This window comes from Macaca nemestrina, chromosome 14, assembly GCF_043159975.1.
Source record: "Macaca nemestrina isolate mMacNem1 chromosome 14, mMacNem.hap1, whole genome shotgun sequence".
NCBI lineage: Eukaryota > Metazoa > Chordata > Mammalia > Primates > Cercopithecidae > Macaca > Macaca nemestrina.
Window position 1 is genome coordinate 64310462 of NC_092138.1, and position 18534 is coordinate 64328995.

An 18534-nucleotide genomic window follows, 5' to 3' on the forward strand; every position below is an offset into this window, starting at 1 on the left:
CACAATCCCAAACACCATAATCCCAAATGTTGAAGTCCCAAAAGATCAAAATCCCTAAAATCACAAGCTGGACAACATAAAATTTCAAATTCTGGGGAAGGGATTAGTACGTTTTTGATTGTAAACAAGATAGTTGCATCATGCTATACAGAACTATTACCTTGTTATTGTCTTAAGTATCGTTTAAAGAGACACATCAGGGTGCCAAGTTGCCAATGAGCAGAATTGTGGACTTAATTTTAGGTGTCAGTTTTACTGGATTAAGTATTTAGAAATCTGGCAAAGCATTATCTGGGTGTGTCTGTGAGGTTGTTTCTGGAGATTAGTTTGTAAGTCTGAGTGGGCTCAGTGGGGAAGACCTGCCTTCGATGTTGTTGGGTACCATCCAACAGGCGGGGTCCCAGAGAGAACAAATACGGAAGGCAATTGGTCTGTAAGAGCTAGGATAGATTTTTCTTCGTAAGGTGGAGTTTCACTCTTGTTGCCCAGTCTGGGGTGCAATGGCGCGATCTCAGCTCACCGCAACCTCCGTGTCCTGGGTTCAAGCTATTCTCTGCCTCAGTCTCCCAAGTAGCTGGGAGTACAGGCATGCGCCACCACGCCTGGCTAATTTTGTACTTTTAGTGGAGATGGGGTTTCTCCACGTTGGTCAGGCTGGTCTCAAACTCCTGACCTCAGGTGATCCGCCCGCCTCAGCCTCCCAAAGTGTTGGGATTACAGGCACGAGCCACCGCGTCCAGACTAGGACAGATTTTTCTTCTGGTGCCTTGGACATTAAAAATTTGACTCCATGACCACAATGTTGACTCTGTGTGTGAGCATTGTATGTGTGCATAAAAATGTTGAAAGTTCCTCAATAGGCCGGGCGCGGTGGCTCAAGCCTGTAATCCCAGCACTTTGGGAGGCCGAGATGGGCGGATCACGAGGTCAGGAGATCGAGACCATCCTGGCTAACACCGTGAAACCCCGTCTCTACTAAAAAATACAAAAAACTAGCCGGGCGAGGTGGCGGGCGCCTGTAGTCCCAGCTACTCGGGAGGCTGAGGCAGGAGAATGGCGTAAACCTGGGAGGCGGAGCTTGCAGTGAGCTGAGATCCGGCCACTGCACTCCACCCCGGGCGACAGAGCGAGACTCCGTCTCAAAAAAAAAGAAAAAAAAAAAGAAAGTTCCTCAATAAATGAAGAGACATCTGTTTTTTGTACACGTGCATTTGTGAAGAATAAATCGTTCTCAAGACCCCGTCTCTTTGGGAGACAATGCAGTGGTTACCGTAACAGTTTCTGAACCATCTCATCAAGACTTAGGTTTTCTGTCACAGTATTACAGTTGACCACAGTTATAAAGCTAGATGCCCACAATTACCAAGCATAGTGACAAGCATTTATACATTTCACTTTCTGACCTATTTCTTTATAAATATGTTTCATCTGCTCATCACCGTTATATCTGTGCAACTGTTGTTGGTATACCTGAGTGTTTACCTTGCAAAAACGTTACTATTCCCTATTTTATCGTGTAAAGTAGCCTATGAAATGTTCTGTCGTGTTGTTTCTCAAATAAATATGCTTTTTTAAATGTAAGTAAATTTTCGAAGAATGTTTAGCATTTCTTCCAGAATTGTATTTTGGGATTTTGACCTTTTGGGATTGTGATTTTCAGAATTTTAGACTTTAGGGATTTTGATCTTTGGAGACTACAGTATTTTATTCAAAATTATGGTGTTCAGGACTGTCTTTTATGTCCCAAACCCAATCAACATATATTTAGTAATTTATTTTCTCTGCACTACTCTCCCTCTGGGTGAGGCATCATTGTACTGACCCCAGAAGCACTAAGTGATTGAAGAGGACAGTCTATTTTCTGTTTGGAAAAAAAAATTCAATACTAAAATCTTATATTAACAAAAAGCTTTTTTTTTTTTTTTTTTTTTTAAATCAAACAAAGTACATAAAATAAAGGTGGGCACAACGCTAAGTGATCACCAACCAGGGGATGTTTGGGATTTTTAGATGCATTAAAAGGGAGTATAGAGAATATCCACCTGCAAATAAGATTGTATTTTTTTGCAACCCTATGATTTTCAAATGGCTCCTAAACACAGTCTTTGGTCAGGATAAGGGATTCTGCAGGCCTAGCCTTACCGTTCACATCAAATATAGGTGGAGGGATGCCATATTCTCCACATTTGGAGCTCTGTCAGGCTGCTCCCTTTCCACCAGTCCTATCCAGTGATACTGCACACACAGGGTGAGGCAACAGGAGACATCATACTGATGTTGATCAGGAAAGGAAGAAGGTGCAATCTTACTTCCAGGATTTCACATTTGGAAGAATGCCTTGGGAGTGGTGGGTAGCCCAAAGCTCTTCCCAGGAAAAGAAGCAGGCACAGGGCCCAGGACTCAGGCTCCATTTTGACCCAACGTTTATTGTCCTTTTACAACATGTCATTTTTTGGTTTAGAAACTGCTTGTGATTAGTTTTCCAACATTAACTCAAAAGCATGTAAAATAAATCAACCTACTCTCTATATAAACACCCAGCAACTGTGGCCCCTACCCACCTACCCAGGTTGGATAGGGGGAAGGGAGGGCTCGGGCAGCATTGAGTCAAGTGCAGATGCTTTACTGTGGCAGGTGGCAGTAGTGCCTTGGTTCACACCCCACACAGGTCCCCTGCACTGCCCCAAACTACAACAGAAATGGCATAGGCCCAAGGCCCAATTCCCTGTTGGTAATTCACTCTCCACCTACCAAATGAAAATCGCTTTTATTTTTTCGCTTTTGTTTTGTATTTTTGCAACAGAAACCCCCTGTCCAGAGTCAGACTGTAGCTGAACTGTTCAGACTGAAGAATGGAGCAGGCTGTGGGCGCACCCCTGGTCCCTCTCCTGGGCAAGCGCCCCCACCCCCAGGGAACAAGGTCCGGGCAGGCCAGCTCACTGCATGCTGGCCACCACCACTTAGCCATACAGGTCATCGTCATTGTCTTCTGTGTATACACTGCCACCTGTGCCGCCTCCACTGCCCTGACTGGGGCCAGCTCCACCCTGGTTCCCTGAAGGGAATCTGTGTACGAGAGCAAAGCCAAAAAAGACGGTTAGGACAGAGCCTGTGTAAGATTTCCACAACTACCCCTCTAGCTTCCTTAGGACTCCCATTCCCTTTTTGGTGTAGGTCCCCAAAGTAACTTAAGCACTGTCTAAGGCTCCCAACCAAGTTACCTGAAGCTGCCAAAGCCCCGACTCTGCTGAAGGGTCTGGGCGAACATCTCGTACTTCCGAATGTCATTGTCACTGACAGAACGGCGCGCAAAGCGCATGGCTTCTTCAAAGTGATCTCGACGGATCTCAGGCACTGGATCATCCTCTTCTACCTCCTATAGTTGGTAAACACAGATCACTAGGGCTTAATACTTTAAAACGCCAATAGTTTTCAGTGTTTACCACATTTGGATTACATCCTACCCAGTGGTCTCACTTTCAGTGACATATATACTCTTAAATATACCCAGGGTTTCCCAATGATTGCAATCCTACTACTAGAGCACATTATTTGGGCTGCTTATTCCCTTTATTCAAATTATACTCTCTTCACAGCCCAGCTCAAAACCTATCTCTTCCATTGAGAGGCCAATTGCTGTGACTTATGAGACTGCTTCCTAGGATTAGTTCATAAGTAGTTTTAAGCTTTTATGGGAGAGAGAAGGTCACAGACCCTTCAAAACAGAAAGAAAGCCATTTATTTGCTCATTCATTAAGTCCCATGTTTGGAACTTAATGAATTAATTAAGGGTAACACAGGACATAGTGGAAAACAAGTGAGATGACAGAGATCCTACCTTTATGGAGCTTACACACACATGAATTTGTCTTTTCATTTTGGGAGGACTGTGGACCCCATCCCTTCCCCAACCATCAGGGACAGGTATATGGGTCTCATCTCAGTTCAAAACCTTGCTCTGCAGCTCACGCCTGTAATCCCAGCACTTTGAAAGCCCAAGGCGGGCGGATCACAAGGTCAGAAGATCGAGACCAACCTGGCTAACACAGTGAAACCCCGTCTCTACTAAAAAAAAATACAAAAAACTAGCCGGGCGTGGTGGCATGCACCTGTAGTCCCAGCTACTCGGGAGGCTGAGGCAGGAGAATGGCTTGCACCTGGGAGGTGGAGGTTGCAGTGAGCCGAGATCGCGCCACTGCACTTCGGTCTGGGCAACAGAGCAAGACTTCGTCTCAAAAAAAACAAAAACAAGAACAAAAACCTTGCGCTGTTTGGTGCACTCTCATACTTTGATTTCCCTCATGGAGCTTGGTTTAGACTGAGAATGGAGCCTGCCCATCTCTTCTCGGCCTTATTCCAAATTGAATGGATTCACCTCAGTATTCTTTATCTTTGATGCCCTATTAACATTCTTCTCAGATGATCTTTTCAACAACTTCTACTCTCAACTCTAGGGCATGGTGGTGGCTGCTGCCTGGCTCCCCATGACTGGCACATCTGGGGAAAGGATACAGACTCACCATGGCTGATGGGTTTGTCTGCCTCTCTCGTTCTCGCCTAATCTCACTTTCGATGGATTCACGGATGGCCAGCTTGCAAGCACGCTGGCAAATCTCTGTAAGGTCAGCTCCAGAGAAGCCATTAGTCATTTTAGCCAGGAACTCCAAGTCCACATCCTAAAAGAAGCAGCAGAGCTACCTTAGCATTTAGCCTCTTCTCTCTTGAGATACACAGATCTTTGGGCCATCCAAGCACTCCCAACTAGTTTGCCCCTTCTTTGGCCACCCCATTTTATTCCTGATTCTGGATTATCTTAATACCCTCAAAAATTCTACCTTCCCTTTAGACCAACCCTAACCCCAAAGCAATCTTGTCCAGAACCCAAAGAGCACTCTATACCAGACTGAGCACTCATACAAGTCTCCCACAGCCCATGATCCTGCACCTGCCTTGGCAACTGGGGACTTGCGCAGGTTAGCCTTGAGGATGGCAACACGTGACTTTTCATCAGGAAGTGGGATGTAGATGAGCTGATCGAGACGGCCAGGTCTGAGGATGGCAGGATCAATGATGTCAGGCCGGTTGGTAGCGCCAATGATGAACACATTTTTTTTTGTAGACATGCCATCCATTTCTGTCAGGATCTGGTTGATGACTCGGTCAGCAGCCCCACCACCATCTCCAATGTTACCTCCACGAGCCTTGGCAATTGAATCCAGCTCATCAAAGAATAGCACACATGGAGCAGCTTGGCGGGCCTGTAGGAGGAATGGATTCAAGCATTAACAAAACTAGATCTCTCGGCCAAACGTGGTGGCTCACACCTGTATTCCCAGCACTTTGGAAGGCCAAGGTGGGAGGATCACTTGAGGCCAGAAATCCAAAACCAGCATGGGCAACATACTGAGACTTCATCTCTACAAAAAATAAAAAATTAGCCAGATGTGGTGACGCATGCCTGTAGTCCCAGCTACTCAGGAGTCTGCAGTAGAATGGCTTAAGCCCAGGTTTCAAGGTTACTGTGAACTATGACTGTACCACTGCCCTCCAGCCTGGGCAACAGAGCCAGACCCTGTCTCAATTTAAGAAAAAAAAAAAAAAAAAAAAAAAAAACAGCTCTCTCACACCTCAGAAAATCAAGTGACTTGCTGTCCAGTTGAGCAGCCAGTAATAAGAATGTTTCAACCGTCTTAAAGAAAAACAGCCTCTATTCCTTGTCCCAAGGCAAATCAATAGATAGCTCAGCCTATTGTAGCTCACCTTGTCAAAGATTTCTCTGACATTGGCCTCAGACTCCCCAAACCACATGGTGAGCAGCTCAGGACCTTTGATGGAGATGAAGTTGGCCTGGCATTCATTAGCAATGGCTTTGGCCAACAAAGTTTTCCCACAGCCAGGAGGTCCATAGAACAGAACTCCCTTGGAGGGTGTCATGCCAAACTTCAGGAATTTGTCTGGGTGTTCCACAGGATACTAGGAGGAAAAGGAAAGAGGGTTCAAGGTTACCTCCACCTTGTGAAAGAAACCTAACTAAACAGAAGCATGCCCTCCATTACTTCATGGTGTACCCAATGGTATCAGATCCAGGTTCTCTAGAAGCAGACTCCTTAGTGCCTCAAATCTAAGAAAAATAGGTTCCTAAGTCGTGCTCTCACATCTCTTGCAGCAAACGTGTTGACACCCTAAGATCACCAAGGTCAATTACAATGTATTGAGGCAGTGACTCACCCTGGACCAAGTTACCCTACCTGGACCAGCTCCTGAAGCTCACGTTTGACATCCTCTAGGCCCCCGATGTCTTCCCAGGTTACCTGTGGCACCTCTACCACGGTTTCCCGCAGTGCTGATGGGTTACTCTGGCTCAAGGCCCACTAGAAAAGGAGGGAAAACTGGGGATGAGACTTACCAGGGGAGGGGTCAAAGCACATATGTGTGTACCTGAGGCAGGGGTGTGGTCCTTACCCGGAAGTCATCCATAGTAACTGCTAAAGAGTTCATGACCTCGGCATCAATGGTCTCATCCTCTAGGTCAATGAGATCCATCTTCTTGCGGATGGCTTGCAGAGCAGCCTCTGAGCACAGGGCTGCTAAGTCAGCACCCACATGCCCGTGAGTCTCATTGGCTACCTGCAGAGAAAGATCTATTTACTGTGCTGCCTCAAAGACCCAGCTGCCGCAGGAGGCTCAGAGATAATAGAATGCTTCCCCTGACTGCTATCCCTGCGTCCTCTAATTTCCTTGAATACATATACTAGCAATACCTTTATGGGCTGGGTTTTAAGTACTTAATCCTGGACTCGGGACCTAGAAATAAAGCTGCTCCAACAATTCTGATTTACTCTAAATGCAGCGTCAAGTGAGAAAAATGCCAACTCCAATTTCCTGGATTTAATCTCAGATTACCTCCTTTCCCCTGTCCCGAAATAAAAACCCATCTCCTCACATCAAAACCTTATGTCTCGGCCGGGCGCGGTGGCTCAAGCCTGTAATCCCAGCACTTTGGGAGGCCGAGACGGGCGGATCACGAGGTCAGGAGATCGAGACCATCCTGGCGAACACGGTGAAACCCCGTCTCTACCAAAAAAATACAAAAAACTAGCCGGGCGAGGTGGCGGGCGCCTGTAGTCCCAGCTGCACAGGAGGCTGAGGCAGGAGAATGGCGTAAACCCGGGAGGCGGAGCTTGCAGTGAGCTGAGATCCGGCCACTGCGCTCCAGCCCCGGCGACAGAGCGAGACTCCGTCTCGGAAGAAAAAAAAAAAAAAAAAAAAAAAACCTTATGTCTCTAGCCAGTTCCCAGCAACTGCCTAGAGATATTGTAACGCCTGGTCAGCCCTCATCATCACTTCACCTGTTCCAGGTCCACATCATCTGCCAGCTTCATGTTCTTGGTATGGATCTGAAGAATCTCTAAGCGTCCCGTAGCATCAGGAATTCCAATATCTACCTCCCTGTCAAAGCGACCTGTGGGACAGTGCATGAACATAGACAGGGCTCGTTTCTAGTCCAGAGGTAAGAGACAGGCCTAGGGTGACCAACCATCTCAGCTAGCACAGGATTGTCCTAATGTTAGCAATGAAAAAGTCTCAACCCTGGGAAACCTTTCAGTCTCAGGAAAACCAGGGTGGATGGTCACTCTAGACAGGACGTAGGATAAAGGAAAAAGAAACCCAGATCCAATCACTGTGAAGGGCTTCAAGAGGATTAGGTGACTTAGATGAAGGAGAGAGGTAGGACCTAAGCAAGGACATGGTCAAAAGTATCTGGAGTCCTTACCAAATCGCCGTAGAGCTGGGTCAATGCTGTTGGGTCTGTTGGTTGCTGCCATGACAATCACATGTGCTCTCTGCTTTAGGCCATCCATGAGGGTCAACAACTGTGATACGATGCGCCGCTCCACCTCACCATGAGTCTGCCAGAACAGGATGTCTGGTCAGAAGTGAAGTCAGGGCCTTTCAACCCCCCACTATCCCCTCAGGTAAGCTCCTACTTTCTCTCTTTTGGGAGCGATGGCATCCAGCTCATCAATGAAGATGATGGCAGGAGCATTCTTCTCAGCCTCCTCGAAGGCTTTACGAAGGTTGCTCTCAGACTCACCAGCCAATTTGCTCATGATCTCAGGACCTGAAAGGATACAAAATGGAGGCAATAACAAAATGACAGTCTTTCCCAATTGCCCCCAAAAATCAGTTATCTTGCTTGTTTGGCCCAGAGACAGGTCCTGGGTGAGAAGGTGGTAACCTATGCCTACTTCTCAGATCCTCTACCAGCCATTATCCCAGGACAGCCACCAGGCAAGGCTGGAGAGAAGCCCAGGGACTCAGTATACTCTTCTCACAGTTGAACTAGAAGTATAAATGTGACAACAAATGCTCTAGCCAGAGCAGGAGAGATGGCACACCACTAAATAGCATTCTCCAAGAGCCAGTGATCGAAGTTCATTTTCCCCAAACTCTCTCAAATCACTAAGCATTCGCCCTTTGATTTCTTGTTCTAGCTTGCTCCTGCTCTTCAGTCTGTCCACAATCTTTTTCAACGGGGGCAGGACAGGGAGCACCAGTGTAAAATATCTTCCCTCTATTGCTCATCTGTCTGTAACATACCCAAGCAGAAGAAATATGCTATAAAGGTGCAGGAGGGCATGGGTGCAAAAAGGATGTGTCCATGAGTGCTCCAGCTCATGAGCCCAGTTCAAATTGGGTCTAGCCAGACAGTATCTTACCATTTATCAAGAAGAAAAAGGCTCCAGTCTCATTTGCTACAGCTCGAGCAATCAGGGTCTTTCCTGTTCCAGGAGGTCCGTAAAGCAGGATTCCTCTAGGAGGCTGTGGACCAATGCAGAGTGTGATTACGTTCCCACCTTCTCCCAAACCCTAAAATGGCTTAACTAGGGCTCCAGAGACGGGGAGAACCAGGCTTCAACCCCGACAATATTAAGAATAAGCCCTCAGTAGTAAATGCTAAGCAGACAATTTACTTTAGGCCACAAACATTTCTATTACTAGCAGGGAAAATAGTGCTAGAAAGTGGGCAATATTTATGATTGTAACTTGCATAGGAGACTAAGGGCAGAGAAACTCTAGTCCAAATGTATTTGAAGATACATGACTAGGCAAAGGCAAGAGGCCATTACACAAAGGGCTCGATTTCAGACAGACCAAGGGCCAAAGACTAGCTAAGCCATTTAAGAGAGCAGGGTCTATTTTCTTCATTGCCAGAGAATCACTCACTCCAATAACCACGCCCTCCAGAATTTATCACACTGGAATGGTGTTTCTTACAATCATCAATTTTCTTCTTTGACACTACCCTTTCTATGGCCCTATCCACAAGCAGAACATGTAAACTGTCCACATAGAAGATGAATTTGTGTGATACCTACTAGGAAAATGAGTAACTTCATCTTCAGTGTGTTCCATGATATAGAAAAGATTGGGAAGCTACACTCTAGACCAATAGTTCTCAAATGTTTTAGACTCAAAACCCTTTAACACTCTGAAAATTTCCTTAACTTCCTTACTTCTATTGGGTGACACTGCTCTAGACAGGCTGGCAAACTATTGTGAGATTTGTTTTTACGGGGTCCATTGATACAATAATGGCTTTTATATTCTAAGAGTTGTGGGAAAAAACCCATATATGTGTGTGTGTTTTGTGCGCACATACACACGACAGACAATTTAATTAGCCTACTCTGGTCTAGACCATCAGCTCTAATGAATTTAGAGCCTTAGGTAAACTAAAGGATATATTATTGCCTCTCTAATCCAAGGCAATAATGAAAGCCATGTATGAAAACAGTCCCAGGATTAGACACTGGATATTAATCACCACTTTAGACTTGATCCCAGAGCCCAGGATGCTCACCTTCACACCAATTGCCTTAAAGAGGGCAGGATGTCTCAGGGGCAGTTCCACCATCTCCTTTATCTGAGCTAGCTGCTTCCTGCAGCCACCAATGTCATCATACCCTACTTCATTCAAGGACTCTTCCTCATCCTGAATGTGGAAGAGAGAAAGGAGAAGGCAAGAATATTATATCAGCAAAAGTTGAGTTTCTCTAAATCATTCCACTACCTAGTATGCAAAAACCTAGCGTATGAGTATAATAAGATTATCAACCCGGCACGGTGGCTCACATCTGTAATCCTAGCACTTTGGAAGGCAGAGGTGGAAGGACTGCTTGAGTCCAGTTGTTCCTGGGCAATACAGCAAGATCCCATCTCATTAAAAATTAAATTAAATTTAAAAAAGAAGATTCTCCTCTAAAGGGATCCAGCCTCAAAGAACCACCACAAAAATCCCAAGGCAAAGATTTCCAGCACAGTCCTTGCCTCTCACATTACTCGTAGTCTTACTGAGAAAGGGTCTCTAAAACCTGAAGCTGGAAACCCTGGGAATGGGCAGAGGCCTGAAGCCACCATCAGCTTTACTTCAAAAATGGTTTCAATCACTTATATATTTTGGATTCAGTCTAGGTTTTTGAAATTCCTGACATTAGGTACATCCAACAAACAATTAGGCCCAGAAATGAATAGCTGGCAGGTTTCTCATCCCTGAAAGATGGTTAGTTCTCCAAAGAACACCCAGTCTCTTTTTTTTTTTTTTTTGTCAACCAGGCTGGAGAGAAGTGGCACAAACTCAGCTCACTGCAACCTCCAACTCCTGGGTTCAACCGATTCTCCTGCCTCAGTCTGCCGAGTAGCTGGGATTCCAGATGTTCACCACCAGGCCTGGCTAATTTTTGTATTTTTAGTAGAGACGGGGTATCACCATGTTGCCCAGGCTGGTCTCGAACACCTGACCTCAAGTGATCTGCCCACCTCAGCCTCCCAAAGTACTGGGATTACAGGTGTGAGCCACCACAGCCGGCCGAGCACCCAGTCTTGACAGTTACCACATGATGCCACACTGAGTAATCATGAAATTGGATACTGGAATCAGGGAGAAAACTCACCTCTCGTTTGATAGGCTCCCCTTCGCAGTGGATCACTGTGTCTGGAGCAACAATGCAATAAGGGCTAGGATCTGTTTCCACCACTTTGAACTCCACAGCACGCATCCCACCACGGACAAGAAAAATGTCTCCTAGGAGAGCAAGCAGTACAAGCACAGTTAGGGGCGTCAACTACAAGACAAAGTGAGAACTCATCAGACCCTGGGGTCAAAATGCCAAACTCATTAGATATTGTCCTATTTCTCCCCAACTCCACCTGTCTTAATAAGCAGCAGGTAAGAGGAGAAAGGTAAACTGTGAAGAGTCCCTCTGACGCTCAAGAGGTCAGTCAAGAAAACCTGACATGTCAGAAGACTATCAAGTTCTGACTTCTGCCATGTAAGTAGCCCAAGTTTTCACTACAACCACCAATGATAGAACTGTGCACTCTGGACCCTGACCCAGCCAAAATGGACCACCTTCTCCTTCAGAGATCCATAAAGATAGCTTACTCTCCCGGAACAGAGAAGGGGAGAGATGGGAGCCAGGGAAGGATGGAGGAAAGGAGCAGGGTAAGACATATGAATATGTGTGCAAGGTTTGCATGCATGTGTATACAAATATATGAAAATGAGTCTAGCGGCCAGGCACGGTGGCTCACCTGAGGTCGAGTTCAAGACCAGCCTGACCAACACAGTGACACCCCATCTCTACTAAAAATACAAAAATTAGCCGAGCGTGGTGGCAGACGCCTATAAGCCCAGCTACTCAGGAGGCTGAGGCAGGAGAACTGCTTGAACCCAGGAGGAGGAGGTTGCAGTGAGCTGAGATTGGACCACTGCACTCCAGCCTGGGGGACAGAGTAAGACTCTGTCTCAAAAAAAAAAAAAAGAAAATGAGACTAGGCATGACGGCTCATGCCTGTAATCCCAGCACTTTGGGAGGCCATGGCAGGTGGGTCACTTGAGCCCAGCAGTTTGAGACCAGCGTGGGCATCATAGTGAGACCCCATTTCTTTTTTTTTTTGAGACAGAGTCTTGCTCTGTCACCCAGGCTGGAGTACAGTGGCCTGGTCTTGGCTCACTGCAACCTCCACCTCTTGGGTTCAAGCAATTCTCGTGCCTCAGCCCCCCAGGTCGTTGGGATTACAGGTGCCCACAATGTGGTTCTGCCATGTTGGCCAGGCTGGTCTCGAACTCCTGGCCTCAAGTGATCCACCCGCCTCAGCCTCCCAAATCACTGGGGTTATAGGTATGAGCCACGGTGCCCAGCTGACCCCATCTCTTAAAAAATAAATAAATAAATACAGGAGAAAAGCATAAAAGATTAAAAAAAAAAAAAAGAAAACGAGACGAAGATGTTCCAAGGTTTATTAACTACAGTCAATAATCCTTAAACTCAGAATTAGCTCTCACCTTTCCGGATGGGTCGATAAGCTTCCAGGAAGTACGGCTTAAGGTATACCTCAAAGAGATTACCAGTAATGCCTTCCACCGTGTCATCAATGGGCAGCACGTGGATACGTTTGCCGTACTTCACATCAGGGCATGGCTGGATGCTGAGGATGACAAGCAGACTCCATATTACCAACCACACTTCGGGCCCAAGCACTGGGTGTCCAAAAGGGCCTGGCACAGATAGCTGATAGTAAGTGAAAAAGAAAAGGCAGGATGGCTTTAGGTGAAGAGAGGAAGGAGAACACCGTGGAAGTGAGGGCAAAGGAACAGCCCCACTCACTTCTAATCAGTGAGCCAAAATCAAGAGCCACACATTTAGAAACCCCACAAAGATATGCAAGGTCTTCAGTGAGATATCCAAGGATGATCCCCTTCTAGCTAATATTGGTGACCCAATATTACAAGGGAAGGTCTTAAGCTAACAACTGTCAGGGTCAGTGAAACAGAAGTGAAAAAAACAAAATTATCTCAGCCAGGTGTTCAGAACACCTTGAGGAAGTGACTAAGCACCCCCAAGAAGAAAGCTACATGAAACTTAGACTCCATCAAAAGAATCAAAAGCCTGAGATGATCCTGGCCAGGTGATGGTTGGTTGGGTAAGAGTGGCTAGAGATGACTCCAAGATGGGGCAACCTCTTGCCTAAAATTATGCAAGAACAAGCAAAATCACTCACATTGAGAACTATCCTGGGTCTGGCTCCAACTATTCCTCTCTCCCGGGTTCACTTAGGGGCTTAAAAGGCCTGCTAGCAGCTCACCTTCCATGTCCATATCCCCACCTCATTCCAACCCCAACGCAAGCCATTAATTGGACATACTAGTGAGAGTAGTGAGGAGGTTATTTGGCAGATACATACACACCCTCGAGTGGTATCCTAAGCTAGGCTATAAGTATGATAAATTACACTTCTAGTAGGAAAAAATAAAGGCACCAAGAAAGTTACAGGAATGCCAATTTGTCTCAAGCGACCTGCAGAAATGGATTTTGAAGTCCCAGGAAGGCAGAACCAAAACCTAAAGACAATCCTGAAGCATAAGTCTTCCCATGACCTGCATCGACAGGTTCCAAGAACTTGGTCCTGCCTGTAATACATGGGTACTGCCTGTAATGCAGGCTATCTCTGGCCTCCCATCCCTGTGGAGCCAAAAACCCCACACACCTGATGACATCCCCTAGGCGTACACGAAGGTTATTCCGAACAACTCTATTCATCCGAATCTTCTCATCAGAACAAGTGTCATCAGAAAGGACGATGCAAACAGCTTCTCGTCTCTTCTTTCCTTTCAGCAACACTGTGTCACCTCGGAACAACTGCAATTCATCCATCTTGGGCTGAGGAAAGAAAGTTAAGGCCTTTGGGTCACTGGGCAGAAGGGGAGTAAGCAACAGCCCTCGAGATTGGGATTCCCAGTAAACCCCACTCTATCTGCAGTCTGCAAATAGAAATATCTGCAAAATGAGAAAAGAAACCTGGGCAAATCCCTCAAGTAAGTGCAGTAAGGAAAGACTGGTCTGTGGCCCCAGCTTACCTGGGACAAGGACACCACACTGTTGTCCTCATTGATGGCTTCATCAACAATTAACCGATTGGGACGGTTCTTCTGTTTGAGAATGGCTGTTGATAGGTCATCACCTTTTGAACTAGAAGCAGGAAATGGAGTCAGTCCCAGTAGATACTCCTGCCCCAAGGGCCTCACCAGTCTCTAAAACTCATACTTAGGAAACAGTGAATAGATGAAGCTGTCCCTAGACCAGAGAGCGCGGATGAAGGAAAGGCAGCCAAGGTCACGAGGAGCAGTATCTAGCATACATATTACAATACCCATTCCGGCAGCTCCTGGTATTTTGAGCATCAGTGTCCCAGCTATAAGGCTCCAAGTGAGTGATCCTGCCCCAAGAAGACATAATAGAAATGGAGACTGAAGAGTTATTAGAGAAATAAAAATAGTCTTAGACTTATAGAAGAGTGGTTAAGAGCAGGAACTCCATAATAGTCAGACCCATTGGGTCTGAATTCCAATTCTGCCACTACTTAACTGTGATCTTGGGCAAGTTACCTAACCTCTGAACTTTGATGTCTTCCTCTATAAGAGAGAGACTATAATACTTACCTCAGAGGCTTATTGTCTTAAGGGAGATAATGAATGTAAAATGCTTAACATAATAGCTGGCACATGGTAATAACAGTCACCATGATTAACAGTATAAAGCATAAGCTAACTTTCCAGGGAATGAAGTAAGCCAGACAATTTCCCTTGAGGCTCAGGGAGCTCTCAAGTCCTACCAAGCAAGCCTGGGGACAATGAAGCAGAATTATTGGCGCTACCCTCCTTATAGGCTAAACCTACTGATGCCAGGGCATTCCATAGTACCAAAGGAATGCCAAGCATAAAAATCATCATATGGTTTCCATCATATTTGGAAACAACACTAACAGACATGAAACTGCCAGAAAGAGGCTCAAGGTCAAAAGGAACTTCACAGTAATTTCTGCAAAAGCACACAATTCCATAAAGTTGGCTCAAAAAACCAAAACCAAGAAATGCTGAAACACTGTGCAAATACAAATCCCTCTCATCCAAATCAAAGTTGACTGGGTCTATACTCAGTTTGTTATTTCCTACAAGACAGGGTCATTCACCAGACAGTGACACCAACTTATTACCTAGCCCATCTCCAGCTGTCACTTAGTAGACTCAAGTTCTCTCTCTCTCTCTTTTTTTTTTTTTTCTTGAGATGGAGTTTCGCTCTTGTTGTACAGGCTGGAATGCAATGAAGGGATCTCAGCTAACTGCAACCTCTGCTCCGCCTCCCAGGTTCAAGTGATTCTCCCGCCTCAGCCTTCCCAGTAGCTGGGATTACAGGCATGCGCCACCACGCCCAGCTAATTCTGCATTTTTACTAGAGATGGGGTCTCACCATGTTGGTCAGGCTGGTCTCGAACTCCTGACCTCAGGTGATCTGCCCACCTCGGCCTCCCAAAGTGCTGGGACTACAGGCATGAGCCACCGTATCCAGCACTCTCTCTCTCTTTTTTAAGAGCTGCCTCCTGTTAGTAAGGCTCAGGAAAACATAAGCATTAACCAAAGTAGGAAGGCTAGACAATGAAGGAAGCCAAAGAAAATAAATTTTTAAAAGGAATTTCTTCATTCAACAAATTCATGAGTGTCAATTATGTGCCAGGCATTGTTCTAAGGGCTGGGGATACTGCAGTCAACAAAACAACACAAAATAGTATTCCCATTGGAAATATCCTCACAATTTCCAAAAGACAGAGAAAAGACACTGTGCTCAGCTAGGAAGCTGTGGGGTTCTTACATCTCTGGGTCCTGATACACCCAAGAGAAAAACAAACCCCATTCATCGAACAAAATGGTAGGCCTTCTGCTAACCCTCACACATAGGCTGCATTTTTAACCACTGCCTCTAAACTAGTTTCTAATGACAGTTTCTAATGACAGTTTCCTCTGCTCAAATTTGCTTCCCCCATTCCAAAAGTGTGCCACTCTAGGCACGATGCTGCTGAGTAGGCAGACTTTCCCAATGCTTATCAACACACTGGAGGCCAAGCATGCTCAATGCGACAGCTGAGAGCAATGTAAACCCATGAGCTCTCCCACTCCTGTCCCATCAAAATACTCTTTCAGGGGTTGCCATCTTCTTGCTTGACTTATAGAACTGGGACTGGAGAAAAATAAAATGCCAGATGCCTCTAGTCGTCATAGTTTTTTATTTTTTGAAACGGAGTCTCCCTGTTGCCCAGGCTGGAGTGCAGTGGTGCGATCTCCCTCACTGTAACCTCTGCCTCCCTGGGTTCGAGTGATTCTCCTGCCTCAGCCTCCAGAGTGGCTGGGACTACAGGTGTGCGCCACCACCACGCCTGGCTAATTTTTGCATTTTAATAGAGATGGGGTTTCTCCTTGTTGCCCGGGCTGGTCTTGAACTCCCGACCTCAGGTGATCTGCCTGCCTCGGCCTCCCAAAATGCTGGGATTACAGGCCTGAGATACTGTGACCAGCCAACAGTTTGTATTTTAATCTCAAAGCTGCATCCTAGGAAAACCTCCATTCTGCCTACCATCCCGGTAGGATGGCGATAGCCAGGACTCTGGCTCTGGAGATGAGTGGTATGCCCTTTTCTTAAGGTAAAGCCTCTAATTCCCCATCTATCTAGTGAGATCAGAGGTGTTAATCTCTAAAAGAGTGAATTCAGCCTGACCATGGGCCAACAGCAGTTCTGGACACTCTTTGGGGCCATTCTCCACTGTCTTCTGTATGAGTCAATCCCTTTCCAGAACTGCACAGGGGACTCCAAGGGACTTGGAGGGGGTTCAGCTAAGAGTCATCAAGGTGACCAAGAAGTTAGAAACAGCTGATGATTCCAGGTTCCAAAAATTTTAGATTTTTACTTTTGAAAATAAAAGGCTGACTGCATATAAACCAAAAGAACACTTTCAGAGTAAGGGACCCTTTTAAATAAGCAACTGAGTAATACTTTATCCCAATTCAGAAACTTGAGAAAAAGGAACACACCTCAAAAAACTACTCTCTTCAAGGAAGGAAGGTAATTTGCACAGAAGAGTTTCCTTGGGCTGGCTGTTTTGTTTTGTTTTTTTCAGCCTCTAAAAGCTCTATTCTAAATTGAATGGGCTGAGGTAGGTAGCCAAGTTTTATCTGACGCTTTCTTGAAAGATGGAAGTGGTGTCAGAAAGCCCCATAGCCCGGATAATTTCTCAATACAGCTACCTGGGTAAAGCGGTGCGCGCACGTTTGTTTTTGAGAAGTTAGTGCAACTCTAAACTGCACACCACGAAAGCTGGAAATATGGAAAGGCGCACAAAACACGAACTGAGATTCCAACTTTACCAAGAACCTAAAACGTTAAAGAAAAATTCTTTTCTCCCCACCCACGAATCATAACATTAAGGAAAACTAGCTCAAACATTCTAATATGAACAACAGGCCTAAAGTAAGAACACCAGAAGCGAAAGGTAGGGCTCGCCCTCTCCCTAACAGTCCCTCACTACTCAGATCACACACAGAGGATGCCCACCTTGTACCGGCCGACCCGGCTCCAAAAAGGCGGCTGTGAGCTTCCCTGAGCTCGCCCGGCCTTCCCCGACCCCGGCCTCTGCCTCGGTGGCAGGGCTCCTGAGGCCTTCACATGGCGCAAAGTCCACGCCCACCGGGCCCGGTTGGGGCCTCGGGCTCGTGGGGCCTGCTCTCTCCAGGGACCAAAGGCCTTCGGCGGGTGGTAGGCCGGACGGCAGACTGGCGCCCCAAGGCCCCGGGGTTCCGCGCCGGCGGTGTGGGCCGGAAGACCTCGTCAGGCCCGGACGGCCATTCCAAGGGAGCCAATCGGGCGGGCCGGGGCCTGCATGACACAGCACGATCCGGCCCCAGGCTCCGACCCGGGCCCAGCGCAAGCCCCGCCTAGGGGGCGCGCGGGTGCGCAGCTGGCCCAGCCGGGCCTGCCGGGTCCACGGCCCCTCACTCGCTCCCTAGTTCCCCTTCCCTCTTTCCTGGTCTCCACCTCTCTGACGCGCCCACGGCCAGGCCCCGCCGGGCCTACCCAGCGCCGCGGGTCCCGGCGCGCGCCGCCGCAGCAAGCGGACGGCGCGCGCACACTCACTCGGCTCCAGAAGCCATGGCGCGCGCCTCTCCCGGCCGGCGGCTGTGGCGGCCCGCGGGTAACGGCTACGAGCGGTGGCAAGCGACCGACTGGGCCGGGGCTCGGCTCTCCCAGGCGGTGGGCAAGCAGCGGCGACAAACCCGCAAGCGGCTTCCCTCTCGCTTCCTCCCACCGGCAGCGAGGCGTCAGGCGAACAACGCTGGCTCCTGATCCGCGAGGTGGCAGTGGCACCGGCAGCGACGACTCAAACGACGGCCGCAGACGCTTCGCTGAGACTGAGCCGAGAAGAGCCGAATCATCGGAAGGGAAGCTGCTCCCACCTCAGCCAATCAGCGTCTGCCCTGCGGACTCTCGCCCGCCTCTCCGTGCCTCTCCCCAGCAACCCGCAGACCGCAACCAATCAGGAAATTCGCTTGCGGCCTGGCTCCCGCCTCAGTGATGCGACACGCCTAGTAACGCCACGTCAATTGGCTGCAACGCTACGCTTCCTCGACGGATTGGAATTCTCAGC

At 47.4% G+C, this 18534-nt stretch overlaps 1 protein-coding gene across 2 annotated transcripts; it reads right to left on the minus strand.

Moving 5' to 3' along the window:
- Nucleotides 1-2406: 2406 nt before the first annotated feature.
- VC (valosin containing protein) lies at nt 2407-18452 on the minus strand. 2 transcript variants are annotated; one of them, XM_071077956.1, is made up of 17 exons: nt 18024-18452; nt 13922-14033; nt 13552-13724; nt 12350-12492; nt 10956-11086; nt 9866-9997; nt 8721-8823; nt 7989-8122; nt 7775-7910; nt 7350-7462; nt 6463-6627; nt 6249-6371; nt 5761-5973; nt 4950-5258; nt 4521-4676; nt 3222-3376; nt 2407-3066 (listed from the first exon to the last, which is right to left on the minus strand). In XM_071077956.1, the coding sequence occupies exons 1-17, from the start codon at nt 18038-18040 to the stop codon at nt 2961-2963; spliced, it is 2421 nt and encodes an 806-aa protein (XP_070934057.1). In that variant the 5' UTR covers nt 18041-18452; the 3' UTR covers nt 2407-2960. The 2 variants fall into 2 exon arrangements, with proteins under 2 accessions (XP_070934057.1, XP_070934059.1); XM_071077958.1 differs by lacking the exon at nt 18024-18452 and adding an exon at nt 17445-17600.
- Nucleotides 18453-18534: the final 82 nt, after the last annotated feature.